This window comes from Oncorhynchus mykiss, chromosome 7 (assembly GCF_057628025.1).
Source record: "Oncorhynchus mykiss isolate SJ-2025 chromosome 7, ASM5762802v1, whole genome shotgun sequence".
NCBI lineage: Eukaryota > Metazoa > Chordata > Actinopteri > Salmoniformes > Salmonidae > Oncorhynchus > Oncorhynchus mykiss.
Genome location: NC_143028.1, coordinates 69,679,960 through 69,706,961, shown reverse-complemented (window position 1 = coordinate 69,706,961; position 27,002 = coordinate 69,679,960). Strand labels below are relative to the sequence as shown.

The 27,002-nt window shown below is 42.5% G+C and overlaps 1 protein-coding gene across 1 annotated transcript in view; it reads left to right on the top strand.

Moving 5' to 3' along the window:
* Positions 1 to 3,974: 3,974 nt before the first annotated feature.
* Positions 3,975 to 27,002, top strand: part of LOC110528489 (V-set and transmembrane domain-containing protein 2-like protein) — a 38,105-nt gene continuing 15,077 nt past the window's right edge. The window contains exon 1 of the mRNA XM_021610591.3: positions 3,975 to 4,350. Within this exon, the coding sequence (XP_021466266.2) occupies positions 4,233 to 4,350 (118 nt within the window). The 5' untranslated portion in view covers positions 3,975 to 4,232. The remainder of the gene's footprint in view (positions 4,351 to 27,002) is intronic.

The window sequence follows — 27,002 nt, the reverse complement described above, 5'->3', positions numbered from 1 at the left end:
TAAACATCAAGTACAGGTTTTTTAAATCGCAGGACACCAGACAGACTAGGTTGTAAAGGTTTTTAAGGGAGTACGTAAAAAAAAAACACCATTCACACGCGCACAACAAACTCAGTCCAAGTGAATAATGTCCATGCTGTTGGAGGGTCGTCAAAATGGCTGTCGCCAAATGGCCGTACCATCTGCCGTTGGTACGTTTGTTTGTTCGTTTGTCAGTAGTCGTTCGGCAGTCGGTCTTTGTTTTCCATTGTCATCAGGCGTCTATGGCACACAGCCCATGGTCTGGTTCAAGCAGACAATAGAGTGGGAGAGGATAACATGCATGAGCAGGGAACCCTTCTAAACAGAAGTATTCAACCAAACTCACATGTTTGGTCCCCCTCTGGCTGTAGGCCATTGGTGGCTTGATGTGACGTGGACTAGGTGGTGGTGCTAGTGGTGGCGACAGCAGCTGTTCGGCAGTGGTGTTCTCCCTCCAGCAACAGGCCAAAGCTGGAACCTGAAAGCGAGGTGACACTTGGTCATTGTTTCAATTAAATACTCTAGCTTTATTGTTAAACCATTAACTAAGTTGACTATAATCATAGTTATGAAACACACACACACACACACACACTCCATCTCTGGATGGGCTGTCTCAAGCACTTAGTGCCGGGAGGTGTGGAGTTCAGGGCTGCCAGGCAGGTGATGTCCTTCTCAGCGACTCAAGTCTGCATACATTAGCTTCACTTTCCCCCAAAGCTCCTCGGCTGCAGCCTGGAGCTGACAACTCTAGGGAGAGAGCAGAGGAGTGGAGCTCCTGGGGAGAAGAAAAGACATGGAGTTTGAGATGCTTTTGCACCTGACACAAAGTCAAAAAGGGAGAGTTTCTACGAGATCCTAAAGGTTAACTGCTTTTTAAGGTCTTGAAAAGATTCAGTCCTTCTGTATGACTTATTGAGAGAGAAAAACACATTTTCAGTTTGATAGAACATAGACAGATGTATGTTTAATACTCAAATAGATGATATTCAAACCGAAAAACTTCATTTGATAAAGCTAAATGTTAGAAATAAATAAATAGAAATAAAGACCTCTCACTCTCGACGCCAGTAATATCTTCATATTGCTCTCTAAAGTTCAATCTCATATAAAATTGGAAGTTCAATGTAGAAAATTGGATTGGTAAAATGACGAATCATCTTCATGTGCCAATAATATTACCAACTGCAGCCTTTTCCGGAACTCCACAACTATGTTCCTAGCAGTCTGCCCCCGAGTTGAACATTGTGGAGCTTTGTCAACAGGAGAAATAGTCCCCCTTACTGCTAATGGTAATTAAGTACCCTCTCAAGCAAAACAAATCAGTGCGAGGTCTGAATATTAAGTGAGGCTAGATTACACTCTCTTGAAGATCCAGACACATAGCTGGCTATTAGTCTCATTATTAGTTATTAACTGTTAATTTGATCAACTGTGGTATACTTAGAAAAGTGTAGAGCTAAATGTGTTTAAAGTCATGTTAGGCCTACAAGCAGGTTTGTTTGTTGAATTTGTTGAACTTTTAAAAAGAGAATGTTGAGTCCTCACACAGCACCTGGAAATAACCAGCAGAGGAGATATAGGAGGATGGGCTCATTGTAATGGCTGGAAATGGAATATTTGGAACGGTTTGAAACACATCAAACATTTGGAAACCACATGTTTTACTCCGTTCCATCAGTGGTGGAAAAAGTACCCAACTCTCATACTTGAGTAAAAGTAAAGATACCTTTAATAGAAAATGACTCAAGTAAAAGTGAAAGTCGCCAGGTAAAAAACTACTTGAGTAAAAGTCTAAAAGTATTTGGTTTTAAATATACTTAAGTATCAAAAGTAAATGTAATTGCTAAAATGTACTTAAGTATCAAAAGTAAAAGTACAAATATAAATAATTTCTAATTCCTTATATTAAGCAAAGCAGACGGACACATTTTCTAGTTTTTATTTATTTACAGATAGCCAGAGGCACGCTCCAACTCTCAGACATAATTTACAAATGAAGCATGTGTTTAGTGAGTCCTCCAGATCAGTGGCAGTAGCAATGATCAGGGATGTTCTCTTAATAAGTGTATAAATTAGACCCATTTCCTGCCCTGCGAGGCATTCAAAGTGTAATGAGTATTTTTGGGTGTCAGGGAAAATGTATTGAGTTAAAGTACATAATTTTCTTTAGAAATGTAGTGACGTAGAAGTAAAAGTAGTCAACAATATTAATAGTAAAGTAAAGTACAGATACCCCCCAAAAACGATTTAAGTAGTACTTTAAAGTATTTTTACTTAAGTACTTTACACCACTGCGTTCCATTCCAGCCATTACAATGAGCATGTCTTCTTATAGCTCCTCCCACCAGCCTCCTCTGATACCCAGATACATTTTCATTTTCACATATTGTAATCAAGCCTCAGTCAATATCTAATATTGTCCAATGAGAGAGCTTTTTTTCTGTTTTCGTGCCTGCCTATTGACCACAACCCTTTTGATCACTGAAATGCTTTGAACTAGACCTCCTCAGTGAATTCCTATACTGAAATGCTTTGAACTAGACCTCCTCAGTGAATTCCTATACTGAAATGCTTTGAACTAGACCTCCTCAGTGAATTCCTATACTGAAACTGGACAAAACTCAAGGAACATTTCTCTTCGCAATATGCTTTAAAGCTTTCACAGATAGCACATGTCATGCCAGATGGAATAAAGAGGCTGGGCCACTTGTGAGGAGGCTATGTTATCCAAGGTCACTCCTGCTGCAGTGAGAGTTGGGCCATTCAATACATTCCAATTGTAATGTAAGCAGGCCTACACTCAAAGCTCAATCTTGCATTGTGTGTGACTGTAGGAATTGTGTTTGCTTGAGCAGTTCTGTCAGCCATACTGTAGATTGCTAAACCTTTCACACACATCCAAGGCTACACAGTAGCCTATAGTAACCAGCAAACACTTGCATTTTCTACACCAGAAAGGATTTCCTCCTTGATTCACATGTATAGAGGATGGCTTCGCCAGATGTAGCTCATTCAGTATGATGAAGGAGGCTCGTGTCATTTTATTAATGCCCTGTGTGGATGTTCAACCACACTATGAGTAGTAGCCAGCCAGCTTGACCATTAAAATTCCAGGGCATTAATTTAATCTTGATGTCCATTAAGAGCCTGTGAGCTTTCTGCATGCCAATACGAGACCCATAGGAGGACATGCAGTGCTAGGCTAACAGCTGTAGCACAGAGACCTAGGTTAATAATGCTGTAATGCCCTGTGGTAATTATGATGGCAGCAGGTTAGTTGACATAATCCTCCAGTGGTTCAGAAAAGGACAGTAACTTATGGAATCAAACCACTTACAGTATGGCTGAGAATAAAACCATCACATATAAGCACATATACAGTGAGTGTACAAAACATCAGGAACACCTTCCTACTGTTGATATTTCCTTAACCCATCTCCTCCCCTTCATCTACACTGCATAGCTTTCACCTGGATTCACCTGGTCAGTCTATCATGGAAAGAGCTGGTGTTCATAATGTTTTGTACACTCAGTGTATATCTTACCATAGTGGAATGATTTTCAAATGCTTTTGATTTCTTAATGATTTTGGCAGATTTGAAGATATGTTGTAGTGCTTCTTAAATAAACTGATGGATAAATAGATTGCTATATGCAATCTTATCTATACGCAATGTAGTACAGATCATAACGATCAACTGTAATTGCAAAACACAATTGTAAACCTTGCCCATCTTGAGAGTTGCCTAGCTACTAAATTCAGAAAGACTTATAGACAGGTAAGAATACAATACAGGAGATTTGACTATTGAACATATATTTTGTTTAATGAGTATTCATAAAATGAGATGTAAAACAGTCTCATACCTAAATATAACTTGCCATAAAAGTTTAGAACAGTGTCATTATTCTAGATCCCTCCGCCTAATTTACTTTCTCAGCAAGCCGCTGCACTTACCTCCATGCCTTTCTCCGTCCGCATCAACTGGAGATGCTTGCTAGCGGAAGCACAGGGAACCAACAGTGCTTATAAATTTGGGCAGGCATACTCTCAGTCTACACCTTGCGCAGTAAGCGCACTTTTTTGTCCGGGGGTTATTTTGCATTTCGGAGGGGACTGTCATCCAGGACGGATTGGATACAAGTTAGTAAACGTGCTCTGTCTAATGTGAGATTTTCGTCCGCCACTTGAAACAAGAACAACAGCAATGGGATCATTTCGAGTGATAATTGGGATTTTACATTATATGGGACTCTATAGTCAACTTAACGCTGCTTCCAAACCGGCTGTGCCCGCAGAGGTGGACAATCATATATCTGGAAATGGTAGGTTTACTGTCGCGGTAATTATGTATCCCATACATTATTCACGACTAGAGTGATTGGGCAGGGTTGACTGATGCCGAGATGATCTCTGCGGCTATTGTTTCGAATACGAAGTTACGACAAGATCATTTTGTCCCTACAATAATGAATATCAGTAGAATATTAAAAAAACACAGTTCATGAATGAAATACAAGATCAGCAATATTAACTTTTTTTTATTTGTATGAAATTGGCTTTTAAGATAGGCTTAACAGTGTAGGGAAGTTATCTCAGTGAACATTGCTTGGTTATTATTATAAATGCAATAATAATTTGTATGGCAAGTTTTAGTACTGAAAAGGTGAAAGAGTTGACATCAACCTGGAACAACTGTTACATGTATCCTATAGTACAATGCAATTTTATGAACTCAATGGCCATTTTGTGAGGAGCAGTTCAAGCTAGATCATATCTGACAATGCTTTACTTGGCTCAACTGTTTTGAGCAATTGCTGTTGGCTTTTGTAAATGGTATTACCAGTTGGGTAGCAGTGCATCTTGGGCCAATTTACTGACAGAACAATACAGGTAAGAGGAAAATCGATGTTCATGTCCCAAAGCTATGAATCAACCATGTCATTTTATGTTTGTTGGAGGATATACAGTACATTGATTGTCTAGAGACACTGGATGCCAACATTTGCTTAGTTTGTCTGCTGTGAAATCGAGGAGTGCAAGGGTGTACATTGGTGGCAGGAGAATATTTCTGGAAGGGAGTTGTAGATTTGTGGCAGGTGGTATGAAACCCAAATATGTTAGGTGGTTCAGAACCAGCTTGTTAGGTGGTTCAGACCCAGATGTGGCAGGTGGTTCAGACCCAGATGTGGCAGGTGGTTCAGACCCAGATGTGGCAGGTGGTTCAGACCCAGAAATGGCAGGTGGTTCAGACCCAGATATGGCAGGTGGCTCAGACCCAGATATGGCAGGTGGCTCAGACCCAGATATGGCAGGTGGCTCAGACCCAGATATGGCAGGTGGCTCAGACCCAGATATGGCATGTGGTTCAGACCCAGAAATGTAATGTGGTTCAGACCCAGAAAGGGCAGGTGGTTCAGACCCAGAAAGGGCAGGTGGTTCAGACCCAGAAATGGCAGGTGGTTCAGACCCAGATATGGCAGGTGGCTCAGACCCAGATATGGCAGGTGGCTCAGACCCAGATATGGCAGGTGGCTCAGACCCAGATATGGCAGGTGGCTCAGACCCAGATATGGCATGTGGTTCAGACCCAGAAATGTAATGTGGTTCAGACCCAGAAAGGGCAGGTGGTTCAGACCCAGAAAGGGCAGGTGGTTCAGACCCAGAAATGGCAGGTGTGAACGCACTTGGTATGATATGTTGAGGATTACTCTGTGACTTGCTTGGGAAGTTATTTATATATATATACAGTTGAAGTCGGAAGTTTATATACACTTAGGTTGGAGTCATTAAAACTTGTTTTTCAACCACTCCACAAATTTCTTGTTAACAAACTATAGTTTTGGCAAGTCGGTTAGGACATCTACTTTGTGCATGACACAAGTAATTTTTCCAACAATCGTTTACAGACTTATTATTCACTGTATCACAACTCCAGTGGGTCAGAAGTTTAGTGTGCCTTTAAACAGCTTGGAAAATTCCAGAAAATTATGTCATGGCTTCAGAAGCTTCTGATAGGCTCTTTTGACATCTTTTGAGTCAATTGGAGGTGTACCTGTGGATATATTTCCAGGCCTACCTTCAAACTCTGTGCCTCTTTGCTTGACATCATGGGAAAATCAAAATAAATCAGCAAAGACCTCAGAAAAAAATGGTAGACCTCCACAAGTCTGGTTCATCATTGGGAGGAATTTCCAAATGCCTGAAGGTACCACATTCATCTGTACAAACAATAGTACGCAAATATTAACACCATGGGACCACGCAGCCATCATACCACTCAGGAAGGAGACGTGTTCTGTCTCCTAGAGATTAACGCAAGTTAAACAATTTAAAGGCAATGTTACCAAATACTAATTTGTGTATGTAAATGTCTAACCCACTGGGAATGTGATGAAAGAAATAAAAGCTGTAATAAATAATAATAATAATTTTCTCTACTATTATTCTGACATTTCACATTCTTAAAATAAAGTGGTGATCCTAACTGACCTGAGACAGGGAATTTTTTACTAGGATTAAATGTCAGGAATTGTGAAAAACTGAGTTTAAATGTATTTGGCTAAGGTGTATGTAAACTTCCGACTTCAACTTTATATATGGAGTTATGGGCCATGTTTTTGTTTTTGACATTTCTATCCCAATGTCACACAATTGGGCCCATTATTTATAGAAAGCAATTCGTTTTAAATCTTTATAAATCAATCTTGATCTATGTTATTTTTTCAAAATGTTCATGGGCCACTACCCTGAAACCCTGAAGTTAGGTTAGAATAGAATACAAGTATATTGTCCATCTAGGAGGGATATTTTCCCTAAGCATCACCTTCCATTAAAAGGATCACATACACATACATTGTCACATAACAAACATTTAATCCAGTCAGTCCATCACACTGCGTACTCTAAAAACATAGAGAGACACGTATACATTAAATCACAACTGACCGCTGCTCCTATTGCACTGGTAAAATAGAGAAAAAGTAGGTAAGAAACAAATGAAAAAACAAATCTATATTATTATTATGGACTTTCCTGATCTGTTGATGCATTCCTCTATCAGCAGTATTACCAACATTCTTAAACATACACTATATATACAAAAGTATGTGGACACTACTTCAGATTTCACTCACAACCATTGCTGCAGACAGGTGTATAAAATTTTGCACACAGCCATGCGATCTCCATAGACGAACATTGGTAGTTTGGCCTTAAGTTGAATGGCCTTTACTGAAGAGCTCAGGGACTTTCAACGTGGTACCGTCATGGGATGCCACCTTTCCAACAAGTAAGTTCGTCAAATTTCTGCCCTGCTAGAGTTTCCCTGGTCAACTGTAAGTGCTGTTAATGTGTCGTGGAAACGTCTAGGAGCAACACCGGCTCAGCCGCAAAGTGGTAGGCTACAGAAGCTAACAGAACGGGACTGCAGAGTGCTGAAGCTTGTAGCGCGTAAATTCGTCTGTACTCGGTTGCAACACTCGCTACCGAATTACAAACTGCCTCTGGAAGCAACATCAAGAACTGTTCGTTGGAAGCTTGGGTTTCCATGGCCGAGTAGTGGCACATAATCCTAAAATCACCATGCGCAATGCCAAGTGTCGGTTGGAGTGGTGTAAAGCTTGCCATTGGACTCTGGAGCAGTGGAAACGCATTCTCTGGAGTGATGAGTCACTCATGACCATCTGGCAGTCCAACGGACAAATCCGGGTTTGGCGGATGCAAGGAGAACGCTACCTGAACCCATGCATAGTGCCAACTGTAAAGTTTGGTGTAGGAGGAATAATAGTCTGGGGCAGTTTGGGGAAGGCCCTTTCCTACCACTGCACACAAAACGAGGTCCATACAGAAATGGTTTGTCGAGATTGGTGTGGAAGATATTGACTGGCCTACACAGAGCCCTGACCTCAACCCCATCAAACACCTTTGGGATGAATTTGAACGCAGACTGCGAGCCAGGCCTTATCGCCCAACATCAGTGCCCAGCCTCATGGTTGCAAGTCCCCACAGCAATGTTCCAACATCTAGTGGAAAGCCTTCCCAGAAGAGTGGAGGCTGTTACAGCAACAAAGGGGGGAACAACTCCATTTTAATGGCCATGATTTTGGAATGAGATGTTCAAGGAGCAGGTGTCTCTATACTTCTGTTCATGTAGTATAAAATGGAGTTCTGTAGAAGCTTACTAATTGGTATTTGTGGCACAGCATTTTTGCCATTTCCCTGTCACAAAGAGGTTTATCCAGGAGGTTGTCTCTATCTGCAGGCTGCTATAAGATTTAATTTGATCGTGTGCGATAAACACTTTATCATTGTGCATCCCCAGCTGGTCCCAGGAGCTCTCTCTCCTTAGCATGTTAGCTTTAGCCAAATCAATAAGAATGAGTGTGACGTATACTGGCGCTGGATGGATTGACTATCTTGGACGGGAAGAAAAATCAATTAGCACGCATCACTCCCTGAGGGAGTTAATTAAAATGGAGTTTAACTGTGATGTTCTCTCCACAGTCTACATCTTACCATCCACAAAAGAGAATGGCTCAGGGGGGGATTTCATAAAAGGGCATAGCTATAACTCAGATTGTACTCAAATCAAATCAAATTTTATTGGTCTCATACTCATGGTTAGCACATGTTATTGCGAGCGTAGCGGAATAGTTGTGCTTCTAGTTCCGACAGTGCAGTAATATCTAACAGTAATCCAACAATTCAACAACAACTACCTAATACACACAAATCTAAGTAAAGGGATGGAATAAGAATATATACATATAAATACATGGATGAGCGATGACCGAGCGACATAGGCAAGATGCAATAGATTGTATAAAATACAGTGTAGATGAGATGAGTAATGCAAGATATGTAAACATTATTAAAGTGGCATTATTAAAGTGACTAGTGATCCATTTATTTTTTTATTTATTAAAGTGGCCAATGATTTCAAGTCTGTATGTAGGCAGCAGCCTCTCTGTGTTAGTGATGGCTGTTTAACAGTCTGATGGCCTTGAGATAGAAGCTGTTGTTCAGTCTCTCTGTCCCAGCTTTGATGCACCTGTACAGACCTCGCCTTCTGGATGGTAGCAGGGTGAACAGGCAGTGGCTCGGGTGGTTGTTTCCCTTGAAGATATTTTTGTCCTTCCTGTGACATTGGGTTCTGTAGGTGTCCTGGAGGGCAGGTAGTTTGCCCCCGGTGATGTGTTGTGCAGACCCCACCACCCTCTGGAGAGCCTTGCGGTTGTGGGCCGTGCAGTTGCCGTACCAGGCAGTGATACAGCCTGACAGGATGCTCTCAATTGTGCATCTGTAAAAGTTTATGAGGGTTTTAGGTGACAAGCCAAATATCTTCAGCCTCCTGAGGCCCTGTTGTGTGGGTAGACCATTTCAGTTTGTCTGTGATGTGTATGCCGAGGAACTTAAAATTTTCCACCTTCTCCACTGCTGTCCCGGTGATGTGGAAAGGGGGGTCCTATCTTCACCACCTGGGGGCGGCCCGTCAGGAAGCCTAGGACCCAATTGCACAGGGCGGGGTTAAGACCCAGGGCCTCAAGTTTAATGATGAGCTTGGAGGGTACTATGGTGTTGAATGCTGAGCTGTAGTCAATGAACAGCATTCTTACATAGGTATTCCTCTTGTCCATATTGGATAGGGCAATATGCAGTATGATGGCGATTGCATCGTCTGTGGACCTATTGGGGCGGTATTCAAATTGAAGTGGGTCTAGGGTGGCAGGTAAGGTGGAGGTGATGTGATGCTTGACTAGTCTCTCAAAGCACTTCAAAATGACAGAAGTGAGTGCTATGGAGCTATAGTCATTTAGTTTGATTACCTTTGCCTTCTTTGGAACAGGACCAATGGTGGCCATCTTGAAGCATGTGGGGACAACAGACTTGGATAAGGAGATATTGAATATGTCCATAAACACACCAGCCAGCTTGTCTGCGCATGCTCTAAGGATGCGGTTAGGGATGCCGTCTGGGCCGACAGCCTTGCGAGGGTTAACACGTTTAAATGTCTTACTCACGTCGGCAACGGAGAAGGAGAGGCAGGGCCCACAGTCCACAGTCCTTAGCGTTGGAAGGTGTTTATTTTGTATGGAAGCAAGACGTCGGTGTCTGTGATGTGGCTGGTTTTATTTTTGTAGTCAGTGATTGCCTGTAGACCCTGCCACATACGTCTTCTGTCTGAGCCGTTGAATTGCGACTCCACTTTGTCCTTATACCAACATTTTGCTTGTTTGATTACCTTGCGAGGGAATAACTACACTGTTTGTATTCGGCCATATTCCCAGACCTCTTTCCATGATTAAATGCGGTGGCTCTCGCTTTCAGTTTTGCGTGAATGATGTTCTCCGCTTGGAGACCTGGAAAAATAGCCTTTTGTTTCCCTCCTGGATGAGATTGTCTCTCTCAACAGAAAATAGAGCTGCATCCCTTTGGGGTTAAGTAATCCCCATGGGAGGTTTTCTATCAGCCCAAACACTGGTGGGTTGATATATTCCCCAGATGCTTGGGAGTTGTGCCTTCATGTAGATTACAGAAGCCCATGCAGTGTTCCAGAAAGCACTTGTTAGACTTGGCCCAGGCTCAGCCCCAGATAAGAACATTCGTCCGTGGCGCCGTTGCCCCTGCATGGTCCCCTGCTCAGCCCATGTACAGATATGTAGGTCTAACACCTGTGCAGCTAGGTGGAACATTGTCTGGCATCGGAAGGCAAGGTGAAGTGGTCAGGTCTAACAACACCTGGTTTCTTTGACACGCGTCTAGGTCTGCTTTGACCCTGTCAATCTCACAGGTTCAGGTCTCGGAAGGTTGTATAGAGACAAGCAAGGTAGAAAACAATATAGAGTGCGTCTCCATGTGTACCTGGAAGCAGTTTCCCCTATTTGCATTAAGCAGTGGCGCACCGCCGCTGCTAAATCGTGGCAGCCACTGCAAAAATGTAGATGTATAATGTAGAGGTATCTAAAAAAACATTTGTAGGCCTATACAACCTGACCAGAGCGACTTACAGTCGTGAGTCCATACATTTCCTTACTGGGCCCCCATGTGAATCAAACTCACAGCCCTGGTGTTGCAAGCGCCATGCTCTACCAACTGAGCCACACGGGACCACCATGGTTTCACCATGTAATCGGTATTTACACTAAATTCACAGTCTGGGCATACTGTATGAATTCATTATGCAGTTTTCTTTGGCATTAATTGAATATGACTCTGGCTGTGGGGGAGGGGCCAACAGATTGGACACTCCCACTGTCACAGCAGAGGGTGATGTCAGAGACCTGGTGGGTGAGTGGAGAGGAATGACAGGAAGTGAGAGCTTCACTTTGTATTTAAGACTGAACTTTAAAGCATCAATCCACAATAATTCTACGCACAAATAGTTCTCTAAGACTATATGACTGTATGATATAGGTTTTCTCTTAGGAAAATGTGATGCCAGACATTTGACCAGCAGCATTTTAATTTACCGGACATTTGAGACGTTGCGTAACCTGATAAGGGCTCAGAATGACAGAATCACATTTAGATTATGGTAATTCCTATTAACAGAACATGCAAGTCGCGGATGCAACAATGTGCGGTCCTTTTTGCCGAATTCTCATGCGTACTTTGAACATTTTAGAATAAAATTTACTTTTCCTCAGCCAATAAGAAGAGTAACAAACAGCAAAATAATTTGCCTATGTCAATAGTAGAAAAGTTGATCTATTCTATTGGACAGCTTGTCGAGAAAGAAATGCCCTATTCCTAACCGACTCTGGGACAACTGTGGGACGATAGATCCCACATTCATACAACCAGTAGGCCTAGGCTGCCAAAAAATAAGTTAAGAAGTAATGAGTCTGATGCAACAGATCAGAACGTTTAGCTTAAAATGTTGATCAACTATTATTTCTTCACATTATATGTGCAGCAATGTGTACAAGGCAATAGGCTACGTGTGAATGTCCGTTCCCTAATGTAATTAGCGGGATACACCTTTGTCAAAAGAGCACAGCACATGCCAGCAGTTAAGATTTAAATATCCATTATAACATTTTGAAAAGAGGGAGGGGAGATCTGATATGCAACAACTAGCATGGGTTGCTTATATTACTAGGATTGTGCCTTTGGCTACTGGACAATGAATTAACGTTTATATAAAATAATTAATTTGATACGATTTTGGATAGACTTTGAAACAGCAAGCCTCATAATATGTAGTAAAATGTTCAGGATTCAAACAATTAAGTATATGTTTTCAAAATGCAGACTGCCTCCAGCTCATTGCAAAGTGTTGTGTGGCACAGTGATGAAGCCTTCTTCCCATTGCCTAACCCTTTGCTGTTTGAGATGCTGTTGCAGAGACCTTCGTACTGTCTGACAGACTTTTTGCTCAACGGCTCTGTATCTTTATGCTGGACACGAGATAAATAAGATCCATAACGAATATCCTGTACACACTCACCAATTTAATTTCACTGAATTGTATTATATGTCCAAAAGCGGGCTATTACCGGCTAATGGAAACCCTGGTTTTATAGAGGACTTTGTGGAAGAAATAGACTGTTTTTAGAACATGAATTAGAAGTTGTGAAATATTTACTATCAAAGTGTTAGTCTGATACCAGGAAGAAGTCTACGTCGCCAGTGTCACATTTTCTGATATTTAATCAAAATGTAGGAATTTGGAAATACAAAAACATACAGTATATTTCAATATGGTAGTTGGTCATCCAAGCAGTGGTGGAAAAAGTACCCAATTGTCATACTTGAGTAAAAGTAAAGATACCGTCATAGAAAATGACTCAAGTAAAAGGGGAAAGTCACCCATAAAAATACTACTTGAGTAAAAGTCTAAAAGTATTTGGTTTTAAATATACGTAAGTATCAAAAGTGAAAGTATAAATCATTTCAAATTGCTGAAATTGTGTTTAGTGAGTCCTCCCAGATCAGAGGCAGTAAGGATGACAAGGGATGTTGTCTTCATAAGTGAGTGAACCACTTTTCTGTCTTGCTAAGTATGGAAAATATAATGAGTACTTTTGGATTTCAGGGAAAATATATGGAGTAAAAAGTACATAATTTTTTGAGGAATGTAGTGAAGTAAAAGTATTCAAAAATACAAATAGTAAAGTAAAGGACAGATACCTAAAACAAAACTACTTTAGTAGTACTTTAAGGTATTTTTACTTCAGTACTTTACACCACTACATCCAAGTATTGTAGGACCAATACACATATTCTGAAATAGGCAGGTGCTTCTCTACCAATTGAATGTGGTGTAGCAACATTATGGTTCCTGAGGAGTTGTATGGGCTAGACATGGCAGTGGAATAATGGCGGGGAAAATCAAAAGAAATGCTCTGAGCCTTTGATCTGTTGAGAGGAGTCTTAGGCAAATCAAGATCACAGGCGGTATAACATTTTGAAGAATAGGTCCACATAACGTGACAGTTAGCAGGGAGCCTGGGGGATTGAGCTTTGTGCAAGGTCTTATCTATTCTCATTCACACCGTGGCTGTAGAAAGCTTCACCTTGAGGTTCAAAACTCAAGAGGTTCGCTGTGCAAAACTGGTGAATCTCTCGCTCAAATAGGGGTTTTGAAGACTCCATTATTCCAAAGCCTTCACGTGCATCTAGTAAAGAGAGAGTTGTATAAACGAAAGGAGTTCCATGAGATGGAATTCTTCATATTTGACTCTCTGACACCTGTGCATGATATTTACTGGAGGTACATGGGACTTGGCATCCAAGTTGTGAATAATTCCGGAATATCAAACCCTAATTTGAGTTCAACAACCATGTGAACTTAGGCAATGGAAAGGATATAGAGACAGACATCACTTAGATGCTAAGTCCATTACTAGCAGTATAACCATTCTGCACTGCACAACCATTAAGCTCATCAAAAGGTGTGCCAGAAAAACCCTCTCAGGGGCAGAGTGTTGAGATGAAGTCCAACAGCGTTGTACCCCAGGGTCTTCTGATGGAGAAAAGTGATGTGGAGCTGCAGTTAGCTCCCAGCCACTCTTGTCAACACAGGCAGCTACATCTGTGCACGACACACGCACACGCGCAGCACACACATACACTGCAAGGAGGGAGGAAATAGCCTCTGAGCCACCTGTCCCCAAGGCTATGAAAAATTCACTCCCAAGGCCCGAGTATCGGCAACTACAGACAGACAGCTCCTCGGTTGATTACCGGCTCATTCTTATTTCATTATTTTACCTTCCAGCTTGAATGGAGGCTGAAGGTCTTGCAACAAGCCATTATTTCCCCAAGGAGATTCTGCCAGCTCGACCCGACGGTGACCTTAAGCTGCCTTGGCATTTATTGGCTTCTCAGCGAATTCCCAGACTAGATTTTTATTTATCAGTATTATGACTTTTTCTCATATTTTGGTTATGAGTGTCCGACAGCTACTGTATTCCAGTGAAATCCCTCAACGCGTTAGAGAAGGGTGATATGGAGATTTTTCTACTATCCAAAGGTTTATTGACAATAACAAGTTGATAACATACTTTAGGGGAGTTTTTCGCTTGGTCTTTATTGTATGATGAAGTGTTTAACAACAACAAATACATTTAAATGCATTATCTACTTGAAGTGTTTATAGACAATATAATGTACACTGTGAATACAAAACATGAGGAACACCTGCTCTTTCCATGACAATTCAGGTGAAAGCTATGATCCCTTATTGATGTAGTCTGTTAACAATTCAATCAGTATAGATGAAGGGGAGGAGACTGGTTCTAGAAGGATTTTTAAGCCTTGAGACATTGAGACATGGATTGTGTACGTGTGCCATTCAGAGGGTGATTGAGCAAGACATAATATTTAAGTGCCTTTCACACTCAACAGTTTCCCGTGCTTATCAAGAATATTCCACCACCCAAAGGACATCCAGCCAAGTTCACACAACTGTGGGAAGTATTGGAGTCAATATAGGCCAACATCCCTGTGGAACGCTACCGACACCTTGTACAGTCCATGCTCCGATTCATTTTGGCTGTTCTGAGGACAAAATGGTGTGCAACTCAATATTATAAAGGTGTTCCTAATGTTTTGAATGCTCAGTGTATGTTAATTTTACCTCACAATATTACACTACACTACACTGAATATGATAAATTACCCATCTACAAGAAGCAACAGCTTGTTACAGCAGCTATTCCCTTCTGACTACCGTAACTCATTAATCACTTTAATGCACATTTTTCATTTCCAAAGGGTGCTACTCAAGGGATATATGCATTCGCCTGGGTGCAGGGTTACGTAGGGTTTCTTTGTGCTGGAAAACTGGGATAGACACTGAGTGCACAAAACATTAGGAACACCTGCTTTTTCCATGTAATGGACTGATCAGGTGAATCCAGGTGAAAGCTATGATCCCTTATTGATGTCACATGTTAAATTCACTTCAATCAGTGTAGATGAAGGGGAGGACACGGGTTAAAGAAGGATTTTTAAGCCTTCAGAAAATTGAAACATGGATTGTGTACGTGTGCCATTCAGAGAGTGAATGGGCAAGACAAAATATTGAAGTGCCTTTGAACGGGGTAATGGTGCCAGGCACACCAGTGTGTCAACTGCAACGCGGCTGGGTTTTTCACGCTCAACAGTTTCCGATGTGTATCAAGAATGGTCCACCACCCAAATGGGCCAGCATCCCTGTGCAACGTTTTCGACACCTTCTAGGGTTCATCCCCCGACGAATTGAGGTTGGTCTGAGGGCAAAGGAGGGTGCAACTTAATTTTAGGAAGGTGTTCTGAATGTTTTGTACACTCAGTGTATATCTCTTTTCGTATAGCTTCATGTATCTATTTTCTGTCTCTCACCCTCTGGATGTGACACAAAGCAATGATTCAATGACCCTTTGATTTTACAGTCTTTCACCTCAGGTTGGTACATTTCAATATCATTTTTCACTTAATGGCGAGATTGATTCCCCCACTGTTTCCAGGCACTGGTCTTACATGAAATACTTTACGCCGTGTATCACTCACAGCCTCTCAGTGTATTTAAGTGTGGGATGATGGTGCTCCTAAATCCCTCTCTGCAGGTATAAGACTGACGACTATGTAATAATAAGTAATGACTTATTACAGAGGTAGTTAGCATAATATGGTAACTACCTCTGTAATAAGTCATTACTTATTATGTCATATTACTACAGGATCTGCATGCAAATTGAGCTTCAGAGATTCATCAAGTTTCTAAAACGACTGTTTAAAAGTGCTTTTTTCCATGAAATGGCAGTTCAGTTACAAAGTTGCAAGCACAGTAACTACACACAAAGGCGAAGAGATTGGAACGGCCCAGTGACTCAGTCCCTACACTCTTTTGGCTGCGGAGGACTATTTAGGCCTTTAGACAGAAAGCAAGTGTGAGAAAGGAAGCAGTACGGGGAGTGGTGAATGGACAACCCCACTGTTGTCTGTCTTTAGCCTGATTAGGCATCTGATTCTCAGTTCCAGACTCCACTCGACCAAACAACACGCACACACAAACACACACTCTCTCTTTGCTGTGGTGAGACACTTATTAGCCATGGGCTTTTGCCCATGCTAATTAGACTCCTGTGATTCGGCCTAACTCATTCAATTCCCTTTGGAGAGTCTGACAGAGAAAGAGAGAGAGAGAAGAGAAAGAAAGAGAAAGAAAGAGAATGAAAGAAAAAAAGATTGAGAGATCACTATCTGGATTTATCCATCTCATTTCATGTTGGACTCACTGGGAGGAGGAAGCGAATATATGGAGTAGGGTCTCTTGAGATTGCGCTATATATATATTAATTTGTTTATATATTTATTTACCTACGGCACTTTCCATTTTATTTCATTATTTCTCCCCTTTTCATTTTTAATGAGGCTTCAGTCGACAGCAGCCGGCAGTCTCTGTGTGACACAACCACATTTCTATCATAGCACTCCAAGCAATACAGTGAACAACTACATGTGTGCGTAGGGCGTTTAAAAATGCATGTGCTGCATCTCCAAACGAGCATCGTCTGCCATTGCCGGGGGAGGATTATGACACCACTGCCTTTATTAGTTTCATGCTCGGATCTGCACCATCTATCAAATTTAAAGTTGTTGGCTAGCAAGGCTGAGTATTGCAATTTTCAAGTTAACTGAAAAAGAATGGGTCAAGTTAGACAATGCTCTCCCTCCTTGGATTATTTTTCTGGTGGTACAAAATACCACAAAGGTGGTGTTTTTTTAAATCTCAAATTCATGAGTGCAGACTTTCCTTCAACAGTATTGAAATTCAAATGTTTCCACTTGTTTTCTGTGCTCGTTCTCAGCGGCGAGTTGCCATTGAAGCAGACTGGATGTATGAGCCATGTTGTTTTAACGTCCAGCTAAGTTTAGCGGATTGATTTTCCCACCACACTAATTTGATTTAAGTCATGAACATGTCAGATATTTGCTGAGCAGGCCTGTCAGAACCTAATATTGGCACAAAGCACCTTGGGATATAGCCTGTTTGTCAACAAGTCATGTTTCATAGGCAGCTGGAAGAGAAGCCTGCATACTGAGCTGCAAGGCAATTTGACAACTGTCAGGTCGATAAGGCAGGGAGACCGGGAGAGAGAAAGAGGCAGAGCTCCTTGTCCGAGCATGATTTGCTAGTGGTGATAATTTGGGCATGTGTTGTAGATAGAGTGTGTGTGCTCAGCATGAAGAAGTGTTGATGTGGATGGGTGGGTGAGTGGGTGTGTTTGTGTGTGGGTGGGTGGGTGGGTGGGTGAGTGAGTTTGTGGGTATACAGTGCATTCGGAGTAAGTATTCAGAGCCCTTGAATTTTTTCACATTTTGTTATGTCACAGCCTTATTCTACAATGGATTCAATTATTTTTCCCCTCATCAATCTACACACTACCCCATAATGTCAAAGCAAAAATCGTTTTTAATTTTTTTTTTAGCAAATTCATAAAAAAATAAATGACACTCGAAATTGAGCTCATGCTTCCATTGATCATCCTTGAGATGTTTCTTCAACTTGATTGGTCATGATTTAAAAAGGCACACACCTGTCGATATAAGGTCCCACAGTTGACAGTGCATGTCAGAGGAAAAACCAAGCCATGAGGTCAAAGGAATTATCTGTAGAGCGCTGAGACAGGATTGTGTCGAGGCACAGATCTGGGGAAGGATACCAAAACATTTCTGTAGACTTAAAGCTTCCCAAGAACACAGTGGCCTCCATCATTCTTAAATGGAAGAATTTTGGAACCATCAAGACTCATCCTAGAGCTGGCCACCCGGCCAAACTGAGCAATCGGGGGGAGAAGGGCGCAGCACTTGGGGCTCCCGAGTGGCACAGCACTTCATCTCAGTGCTAGAGGCGTCACTACAGACCCTGGTTCGATTCTAGGCTGTATCACAACCTAACATGACTGGGAGTCCCATAGGGCGGCCCACAATTGACCCAACGGCGTCCGGGTTTGGCCGGCATAGCCGTCATTGTAAATAAGAATTTGTTCTTAACTTACTTACTACACCAATCCAGCCTTTATGGTAGATTGACCAGACAGAAGCCACTCCTCAATAAAAGGCTCATTACAGACTCATTGGAGTTTGCCAAAAGGCACCTAAAGGACTCTCAGACCATGAGAAGCAAGATTCTCTGGTCTGATGAAACCGATTGAACTCCTTGGCCTGAGTGCCAAGTGTCACGTCTGGAGAAAACCTGGCACTATCCCTACGGTGAAGCATGGAGGTGGCAGCATAATGCTGTGGGGATGTTTTTCAGCGGCAGGGACTGGGAGACTAGTCAGGATCGAGGGAAAGATGAACGGAGCAAAGTACAGAGAGATCCTTGATGAAAACCTGCTCCAGAGCGCTCAGGACCTCAGACTGGGGCGAAGGTTCACCTTCCAACAGGACAACAACCCTAAGAACACAGCCAAGACAATGCAGAAGTGGCGTCTCTGAATGTCCTTGAGTGTCCCAACCAGAGCCCAAACTTGAACCCGATTGAACAACTCTGGAGAGATCTGAAAATAACTGTGCAGCGACACTCCCCATCCAGCCTGACAGAGCTTGAGAGGATCTGCAGAGAAGAATGGGAGTAACTCCCCACATACAGGTGTGCCAAGCTTGTAGCGTTATACCCAAGAAGACTTGGGTATGACGAGGGTGTAATCGCTGCCAACGGTGCTTCAACTAAGTACTGAGTAAATGGTCTGATTACTTATGTAAATGCGATCTTTATTTGTTTTATATACATTTGCGAAAATGACAATAAACCTGTTTTTGCTTTTCCCTTATGGGGTATTGTGTGTTGATAGATGAGGGGGAAAACGATTTAATCCATTTTAGAATAAGGCTGTAACATAACAAAATGTGGAAAAAGTCAAGGGGTCTGAATACTTTCTGAATGCACTGTATGTATTTATGTGTGGGTGTGTAGGCAGTGCTATTTTGATTGAAAAATATTAGGTTAGATATTAGCTACAATCAAGAGCCTTACACCATAATCAAACTATAATAACATGTGGTCATCCCATCCAAGTACTAACCAGGCCCAACCCTGCTTATGTTTTAGATTGGACCCACCTACATGGTGTTTTACATTGCTATGAAATACAATAACCATATTGATCACGACAAAACCAATAATGACCAGAAGAGCTTATTTCAAAACAGGCTTTAAAGCACATGTAACTCCTTCCTAACTTCCTCTGCTCTGACCCCACACAGTAGCAGTGTTAGTTAAAGCCACCTAGCTCCCATTAGTAGGAATGAGTGGATTGTGGCAGGCTAATGCTAATTAATCTAACACCAGAGCACCTATAGTATCTGGCCTCATGGTTAGCGTTAGCCTCTCTGGCAAATATCTGATCTCTGATCAGTTGAAGAAAGCACTAATAACCTCCACTCATCTCAGTCAGCCTTAGTGGCCAGTATCTGATCTCTGATCAGTTGAAGACAGCACTAATAACCCCTACCACTTTTCTCAGTCAGCCTTCGTGGCCAGTATTATAAACTCACTAATAGCCCTACCACTTATCTCAGTCTGCCTTAGTAGCCAGGAAATTGAACTCACTAATAGCCTCTACCACTTATCTCAGTCTGCCTTAGTAGCCAGGAAATTGAACTCACTAATAGCCTCTACCACTTATCTCAGTCTGCCTTAGTAGCCAGGAAATTGAACTCACTAATAACCCCTACCACTTTTCTCAGTCAGCCTTCGTGGCCAGTATTATAAACTCAGTAATAGCCTCTACCACTTATCTCAGTCTGCCTTAGTAGCCAGGAAATTGAACTCACTAATAGCCTCTACCACTTATCTCAGTTAGCCATTAGTAGGAATGAGTGGATTGTGGCAGGCTAATGCTATTTAATCTAACACCAGAGCACCTATAGTATCTGGCCTCATGGTTAGCGTTAGCCTTCTCAGTCAGCCTTAGTGGCCAATATATTGAACTCACTAATAACCTCCTCTGGTTTCCTGCACAATAGTAAATAAACAAGGACCAGGTTGTTGGCCAAAAGTTTTGAGAATTACACAAATATTAATTTTCACAAAGTCTGCTGCCTCAGTTTGTATGATGGCAATTTGCACATACTCCAGAATGTTATGAAGAGTGATCAGATGAATTGCAATTATTTGCAAAGTCCCTCTTTGCCATGCAAATGAACTAAATCCCCCCCAAAACATTTCCACTGCATTTCAGCCCTGCAACAAAAGGAGCAGCTGACATTATGTCAGTGATTCACTCGTTAACACAGGTGTGAGTGTTGGCGAGGACAAGGCTGGAGATCACTCTCATGCTGATTGAGTTTGAATAACAGACTGGAAGCTTCAAAAGGAAGGTGGTGCTTGGAATCAATGTTCTTCCTCTGTCAACCATGGTTACCTGCAAGCAAACATGTGCCGTCATCATTGCTTTGCACAAAAATGGCTTCACATGCAAGGATATTGCTGCCAGTAAGATTGCACCTAAATCAACCATTTATCGGATCATCAAGAACTTCAAGGAGAGCGGTTAAATTGTTGTGAAGAAGGCTTCAGGGCGCCCAAGAAAGTCTAGCAAGCGCCAGGACCGTCTCCTAAAGTTGATTCAGCTGCGGGATCGGGGCACCACCAGTACAGAGATTGCTCAGGAATGGCAGCAGGCAGGTGTGAGTGCATCTGCACGTACAGTGAGGCAAAGACTTTTGGAGGATGGCCTGGTGTCAAGAAGGGCAGCAAAGAAGCCACTTCTCTCCAGGAAAAACATCAGGGACAGACTAATATTCTGCCATCCAGGACCTCTACACCAGGCGGTGTCAGAAGAAGGCCCTAAAAATTGTCAAAGACCCCAGTCATAGACTGTTCTCTCTACTACCGCATGGCAAGTGGTACCGGAGTGCCAAGTCTAGGACAAAAAGGCTTCTCAACAGTTTTTACCCCCAAGCCATAAGACTCATAAACAGGTAACCAAATGGTTACCCGGACTACCCCTCATTTTACACTGCTGCTACTCTGTTAATCATATATGCATAGTCATTTTAACTATACATTCATGTACATACTACCTCAATTGGCCTGACCAACCAGTGCTCCCGCACATTGGCTAACCGGGCTATCTATCTGCATTGTGTCCTGCCACCCACCACCCGCCAACCCCTCTTTTATGCTACTGCTACTCTCTGTTCACCATATATAGTCACTTTAAACATGCATAGTCACTTTAAACATATCTACATGTACATACTACCTCAATCAGCCTGACTAACCAGTGTCTATATAGCCTTGCTACTCTTATTTTCAAATGTCTTTTTACTGTTGTTTATTTCTTTACTTACCTACACACACACACACACACACACACACACACACACCTTTTTTTTCGCACATACCTTTTTTATTGGTTAGAGCCTGTAAGTAAACTTTGATTTGATTTGGATTGGACTGCTGAGGACTGGGGTAAAGTCATTTTCCCTGATGAATCCCCTTTCCGATTGTTTGGGGCATCTGGAAAAAAGCGTGTCCGGAGAAGACAAGGTGAGCGCTACCATCAGTCCTGTGTCATGACAACAGTAAAGCATCCTGAGACCATTCATGTGTGGGGTTGCTTCTCAGCCAAGGGAGTGGGCTCACTCACAATTTTGCCTAAGAACACAGCCATGAATAAAGAATGGTACCAACACATCCTCCGAGAGCAACTTCTCTCAATCATCCTGGAACAGTTTGGTGACGAACAATGCCTTTTCCAGCATGATGGAGCACCTTTCCATAAGGCAAAAGTGATAACTAAGTGGCTTAGGGAACAAAACATCGATATTTTGGTTAAATGGCCAGGAAACTCCCCAGACCTTAATCCCATTGAGAACTTGTGGTCAATCCTCAAGAGGTGGGTGGACAAACAAAACCCCACAAATTCCAAGCATTCATTAAGCAAGAATAGGCTGCCATCAGTCAGGATGTGGCCCAGAAGTTAATTGACAGCATGCCAGGGCGGATTGCAGAGGTCTTGAAAAAGAAGGGTCAACACTGCAAATATTGACTGCATCAACTTCATGTAATTGTCAATAAAAACCTTTGACACTTATGAAATGCTTGTAATTATACTTCAGTATTCCATAGTAACATCTGATGAAAATATCTAAAGACACTAAAGCAGCAAATTTGTGGAAATTAATATTTGTGTAATTCTCAAAACTTCTGGCCACGACTGAACATAATGGTATAGAATGAAACTAACCCCTAGCCAACTATGACTGACAGTGTACATCAAGCTACATTTTCTGTTAGTATTTAGGCTAGGTTTCACAACCAGACCTGGGTCAACATAGTATTTATTGCCTTCCAAACACTTTAGGTGCCCTTGATTTAGCTTCCCTGGTGCAATTACACCAATGGAATAGTCCCAACTGTACAAACCCTGCCCACCCAAGCGCACATATAACTGAGGCCATCATTGTAAATAAGAACTGACTTGCCTAGTTCAAGGTTAAATAAAAAATTAATAAAATAAAGCAAATACTACTTTGAGCCAGGTCTGTTCCCAGCCACTGTGACATATCTGTGTCTGTCTTTCTATCATCGCTGTGTGTTTCTATGTCTGTCTGCCTGTCTATCATTGCTGTGTGTTTCTGTGTCTGTCTGTCTGTCTGTCTATCATCACCATGTGTCTCTGTGTCTGTCTGCCTGTCTGTCATCACCATGTGTCTCTGTGTCTGTCTGTCTATCATCGCTGTGTGTTTCTGTGTCTGTCTGCCTGTCTATCATCACCAATTGTCTCTGTGTCTGCCTGTCTATCATCACCATGTGTCTCTGTGTCTGTCTGTCTATCATCACTGTGTGTTTCTGTGTGTGTCTGCCTGTCTATCATCACCATGTGTTTCTGTGTCTGTCTGCCTGTCTGTCATCGCTGTGTGTTTCTGTGTCTGTCTGCCTGTCTGTCATCGCTGTGTGTTTCTGTGTCTGTCTGCCTGTCTATCATCACCAATTGTCTCTGTGTCTGCCTGTCTATCATCACCATGTGTCTCTGTGTCTGTCTGTCTATCATCACTGTGTGTTTCTGTGTGTGTCTGCCTGTCTATCATCACCATGTGTTTCTGTGTCTGTCTGCCTGTCTATCATCGCTGTGTGTTTCTGTGTCTGTCTGCCTGTCTATCATCGCTGTGTGTTTCTGTGTCTGTCTGCCTGTCTATCATCACCATGTGTTTCTGTGTCTGTCTGCCTGTCTGTCATCGCTGTGTGTTTCTGTGTCTGTCTGCCTGTCTATCATCGCTGTGTGTTTCTGTGTCTGTCTGCCTGTCTATCATCGCTGTGTGTTTCTATGTCTGTCTGCCTGTCTATCATCACCATGTGTCTCTGTGTCTGTCTGTCTATCATCGCTGTGTTTTTCTGTGTCTTTCTGCCTGTCTATCATCGCTGTGTTTTTCTGTGTCTTTCTGCCTGTCTATCATCGCTGTGTGTTTCTGTGTCTGTCTGTCTGTCTATCATCACCATGTGTTTCTGTGTCTGTCTGCCTGTCTATCATCACCATGTGTCTCTGAGTCTGTCTGTCTGTCTGTCTATCATCGCTGTGTGTTTCTGTGTTTGTCTGCCTGTCTATCATCACCATGTGTCTCTGTGTCTGTCTGTCTGTCTGTCTGTCTATCATCGCTGTGTGTTTCTGTGTTTGTCTGCCTGTCTATCATCACCATGTGTTTCTGTGTCTGTCTGCCTGTCTATCATCGCCATGTGTTTCTGTGTCTGTCTGCATGTCTATTATCACCATGTGTCTCTGTGTCTGTCTGTCTGTCTGTCTGTCTATCATCGCTGTGTGTTTCTGTGTTTGTCTGCCTGTCTATCATCACCATGTGTTTCTGTGTCTGTCTGCCTGTCTATCATCGCCATGTTTTTCTGTGTCTTTCTGCCTGTCTATCATCGCTGTGCGTTTCTGTGTCTGTCTGCCTGTCTATCATCACCATGTGTTTCTGTGTCTGTCTGCCTGTCTATTATCACCATGTGTTTCTGTGTCTGTCTGTCTGTCTATCATCGCCATGTGTTTCTGTGTCTGTCTGCCTGTCTATCATCGCTGTGTGTTTCTGTGTCTGTCTGCCTATCTATCATCGCCATGTGTTTCTGTGTCTGTCTGCCTATCTATCATCACCATGTGTTTCTGTGTCTGTCTGCCTATCTATCATCACCATGTGTTTCTGTGTCTGTCTGCCTATCTATCATCACCATGTGTTTCTGTGTCTGTCTGCCTATCTATCATCACCATGTGTTTCTGTGTCTGTCTGCCTATCTATCATCACCATGTGTTTCTGTGTCTGTCTGCCTATCTATCATCACCATGTGTTTCTGTGTCTGTCTGCCTGTCTATCATCACCATGTGTTTCTGTGTCTGTCTGCCTGTCTATTATCACCATGTGTTTCTGTGTCTGTCTGCCTATCTATCATCGCCATGTGTTTCTGTGTCTGTCTGCCTATCTATCATCACCATGTGTTTCTGTGTCTGCCTGCCTGTCTATTATCACCATGTGTTTCTGTGTCTGTCTGCCTATCTATCATCGCCATGTGTTTCTGTGTCTGTCTGCCTATCTATCATCACCATGTGTTTCTGTGTCTGTCTGCCTGCCTATCTATCATCACCATGTGTTTCTGTGTCTGTCTGCCTGCCTATCTATCATCACCATGTGTTTCTGTGTCTGTCTGCCTGTCTATCATCACCATGTGTTTCTGTGTCTGTCTGCCTGTCTATTATCACCATGTGTTTCTGTGTCTGTCTGCCTATCTATCATCGCCATGTGTTTCTGTGTCTGTCTGCCTATCTATCATCACTGTGTGTTTCTGTGTCTGTCTGCCTATCTATCATCACCATGTGTTTCTGTGTCTGTCTGCCTGTCTATCATCACCATGTGTCTCTGTGTCTTTCTGCCTATCTATCATCACCATGTGTCTCTGTGTCTGTCTGCCTGTCTATCATCACCATGTGTCTCTGTGTCTGTCTGCCTATCTATCATCACCATGTGTCTGTCTGCCTGTCTATCATCACCATGTGTCTCTGTGTCTGTCTGCCTGTCTATCATCACCATGTGTCTCTGTGTCTGTCTGCCTGTCTATCATCACCATGTGTCTCTGTGGCTGTCTGCCTATCTATCATCACCATGTGTCTCTGTGTCTGTCTGCCTATCTATCATCACCATGTGTCTCTGTGTCTGTCTGCCTATCTATCATCACCATGTGTCTCTGTGTCTGTCTGCCTATCTATCACCACCATGTGTCTCTGTGTCTGTCTGCCTGTCTATCATCACCATGTGTCTGTCTGCCTGTCTATCATCACCATGTGTCTGTCTGCCTGTCTATCATCACCATGTGTCTGTCTGCCTGTCTATCATCACCATGTGTCTTTCTGCCTGTCTATCATCACCATGTGTCTGTCTGCCTGTCTATCATCGCTGTGTGTTTCTGTGTCTGTCTGCCTGTCTATCATCGCCATGTGTCTCTGTGTGTCTGTCTGCCTGTCTATCATCACCATGTGTCTCTGTGTGTGTCTCTGTCTTTCTATCATCACCATGTGTCTCTGTGTCTGTCTGCCTGTCTATCATCACCATGTGTCTCTGTGTCTGTCTGCCTGTCTATCATCACCATGTGTCTCTGTGTGTGTCTGTCTTTCTATCTTGATACTATAGATCTATAGTCTTTCTTTCTTTCTTACTCTGTATTTACATTTTGAATTATATTGATATGAAACCCAGGTATTTTCGCGTTTCTAAAACAGGCATAAACAAGCACAAACAACACTGAGAAACAGCTAATTCGCTGATTTAAAACAACACCACCTGACAACACTCTCAACCACTGTATGATTAAGAAAAACAACGACTCTAATTAAGAACTTAACCGTGTTGTTGTTTTTGCAAAGGAATACACTGTTTTTCTTGCATGTAGTCATTGCGTAGAGAATCACTCTTCCGTGTAATTTTTTTCTCAGATGTACTCTGTCCCTGTCTCCCTTCCTTTCTCTGCACAGAGGATACGGTTCTTGTTTTCATCTTTGATCTTTGAAATGGCTATAATTCTCTGTGCTTGGATGAATCTATCTGCAAGCTTCCTGAATCCAGGATTGTTTGTGGGGCTGGGGGTGTTGTGGAGAGGGAGCATGTTGTGGGATTAGCGAGTACAGAGTCATAGGGGTCGGTGGGAAGAGGAGGAGGTTGTGAGTGGAGTGGGTGTAAATTGGCAAGGCCATGGCTGCATACATCCATCCTCTCTCACAGTATCAAAGGACATCATGGATGGCATTCCTACCTAGAGACGTCCTTCCCACTCTGCGCAGGCACACACCTACACAAACACAAACGCAGACGCGTAGAAACACAAACACACACACACACCAACAAACCCTCCTAACACACACACCAACAAACCCTCCAAACACACACACCAACAAACCCTCCTAACACACACACATTGCAGTCCCACACATACACACATATACAGCTGTGTAGTGCAGGGGCGGAAACCTAAACGTGCACCCAGTGGGGAGAGGCA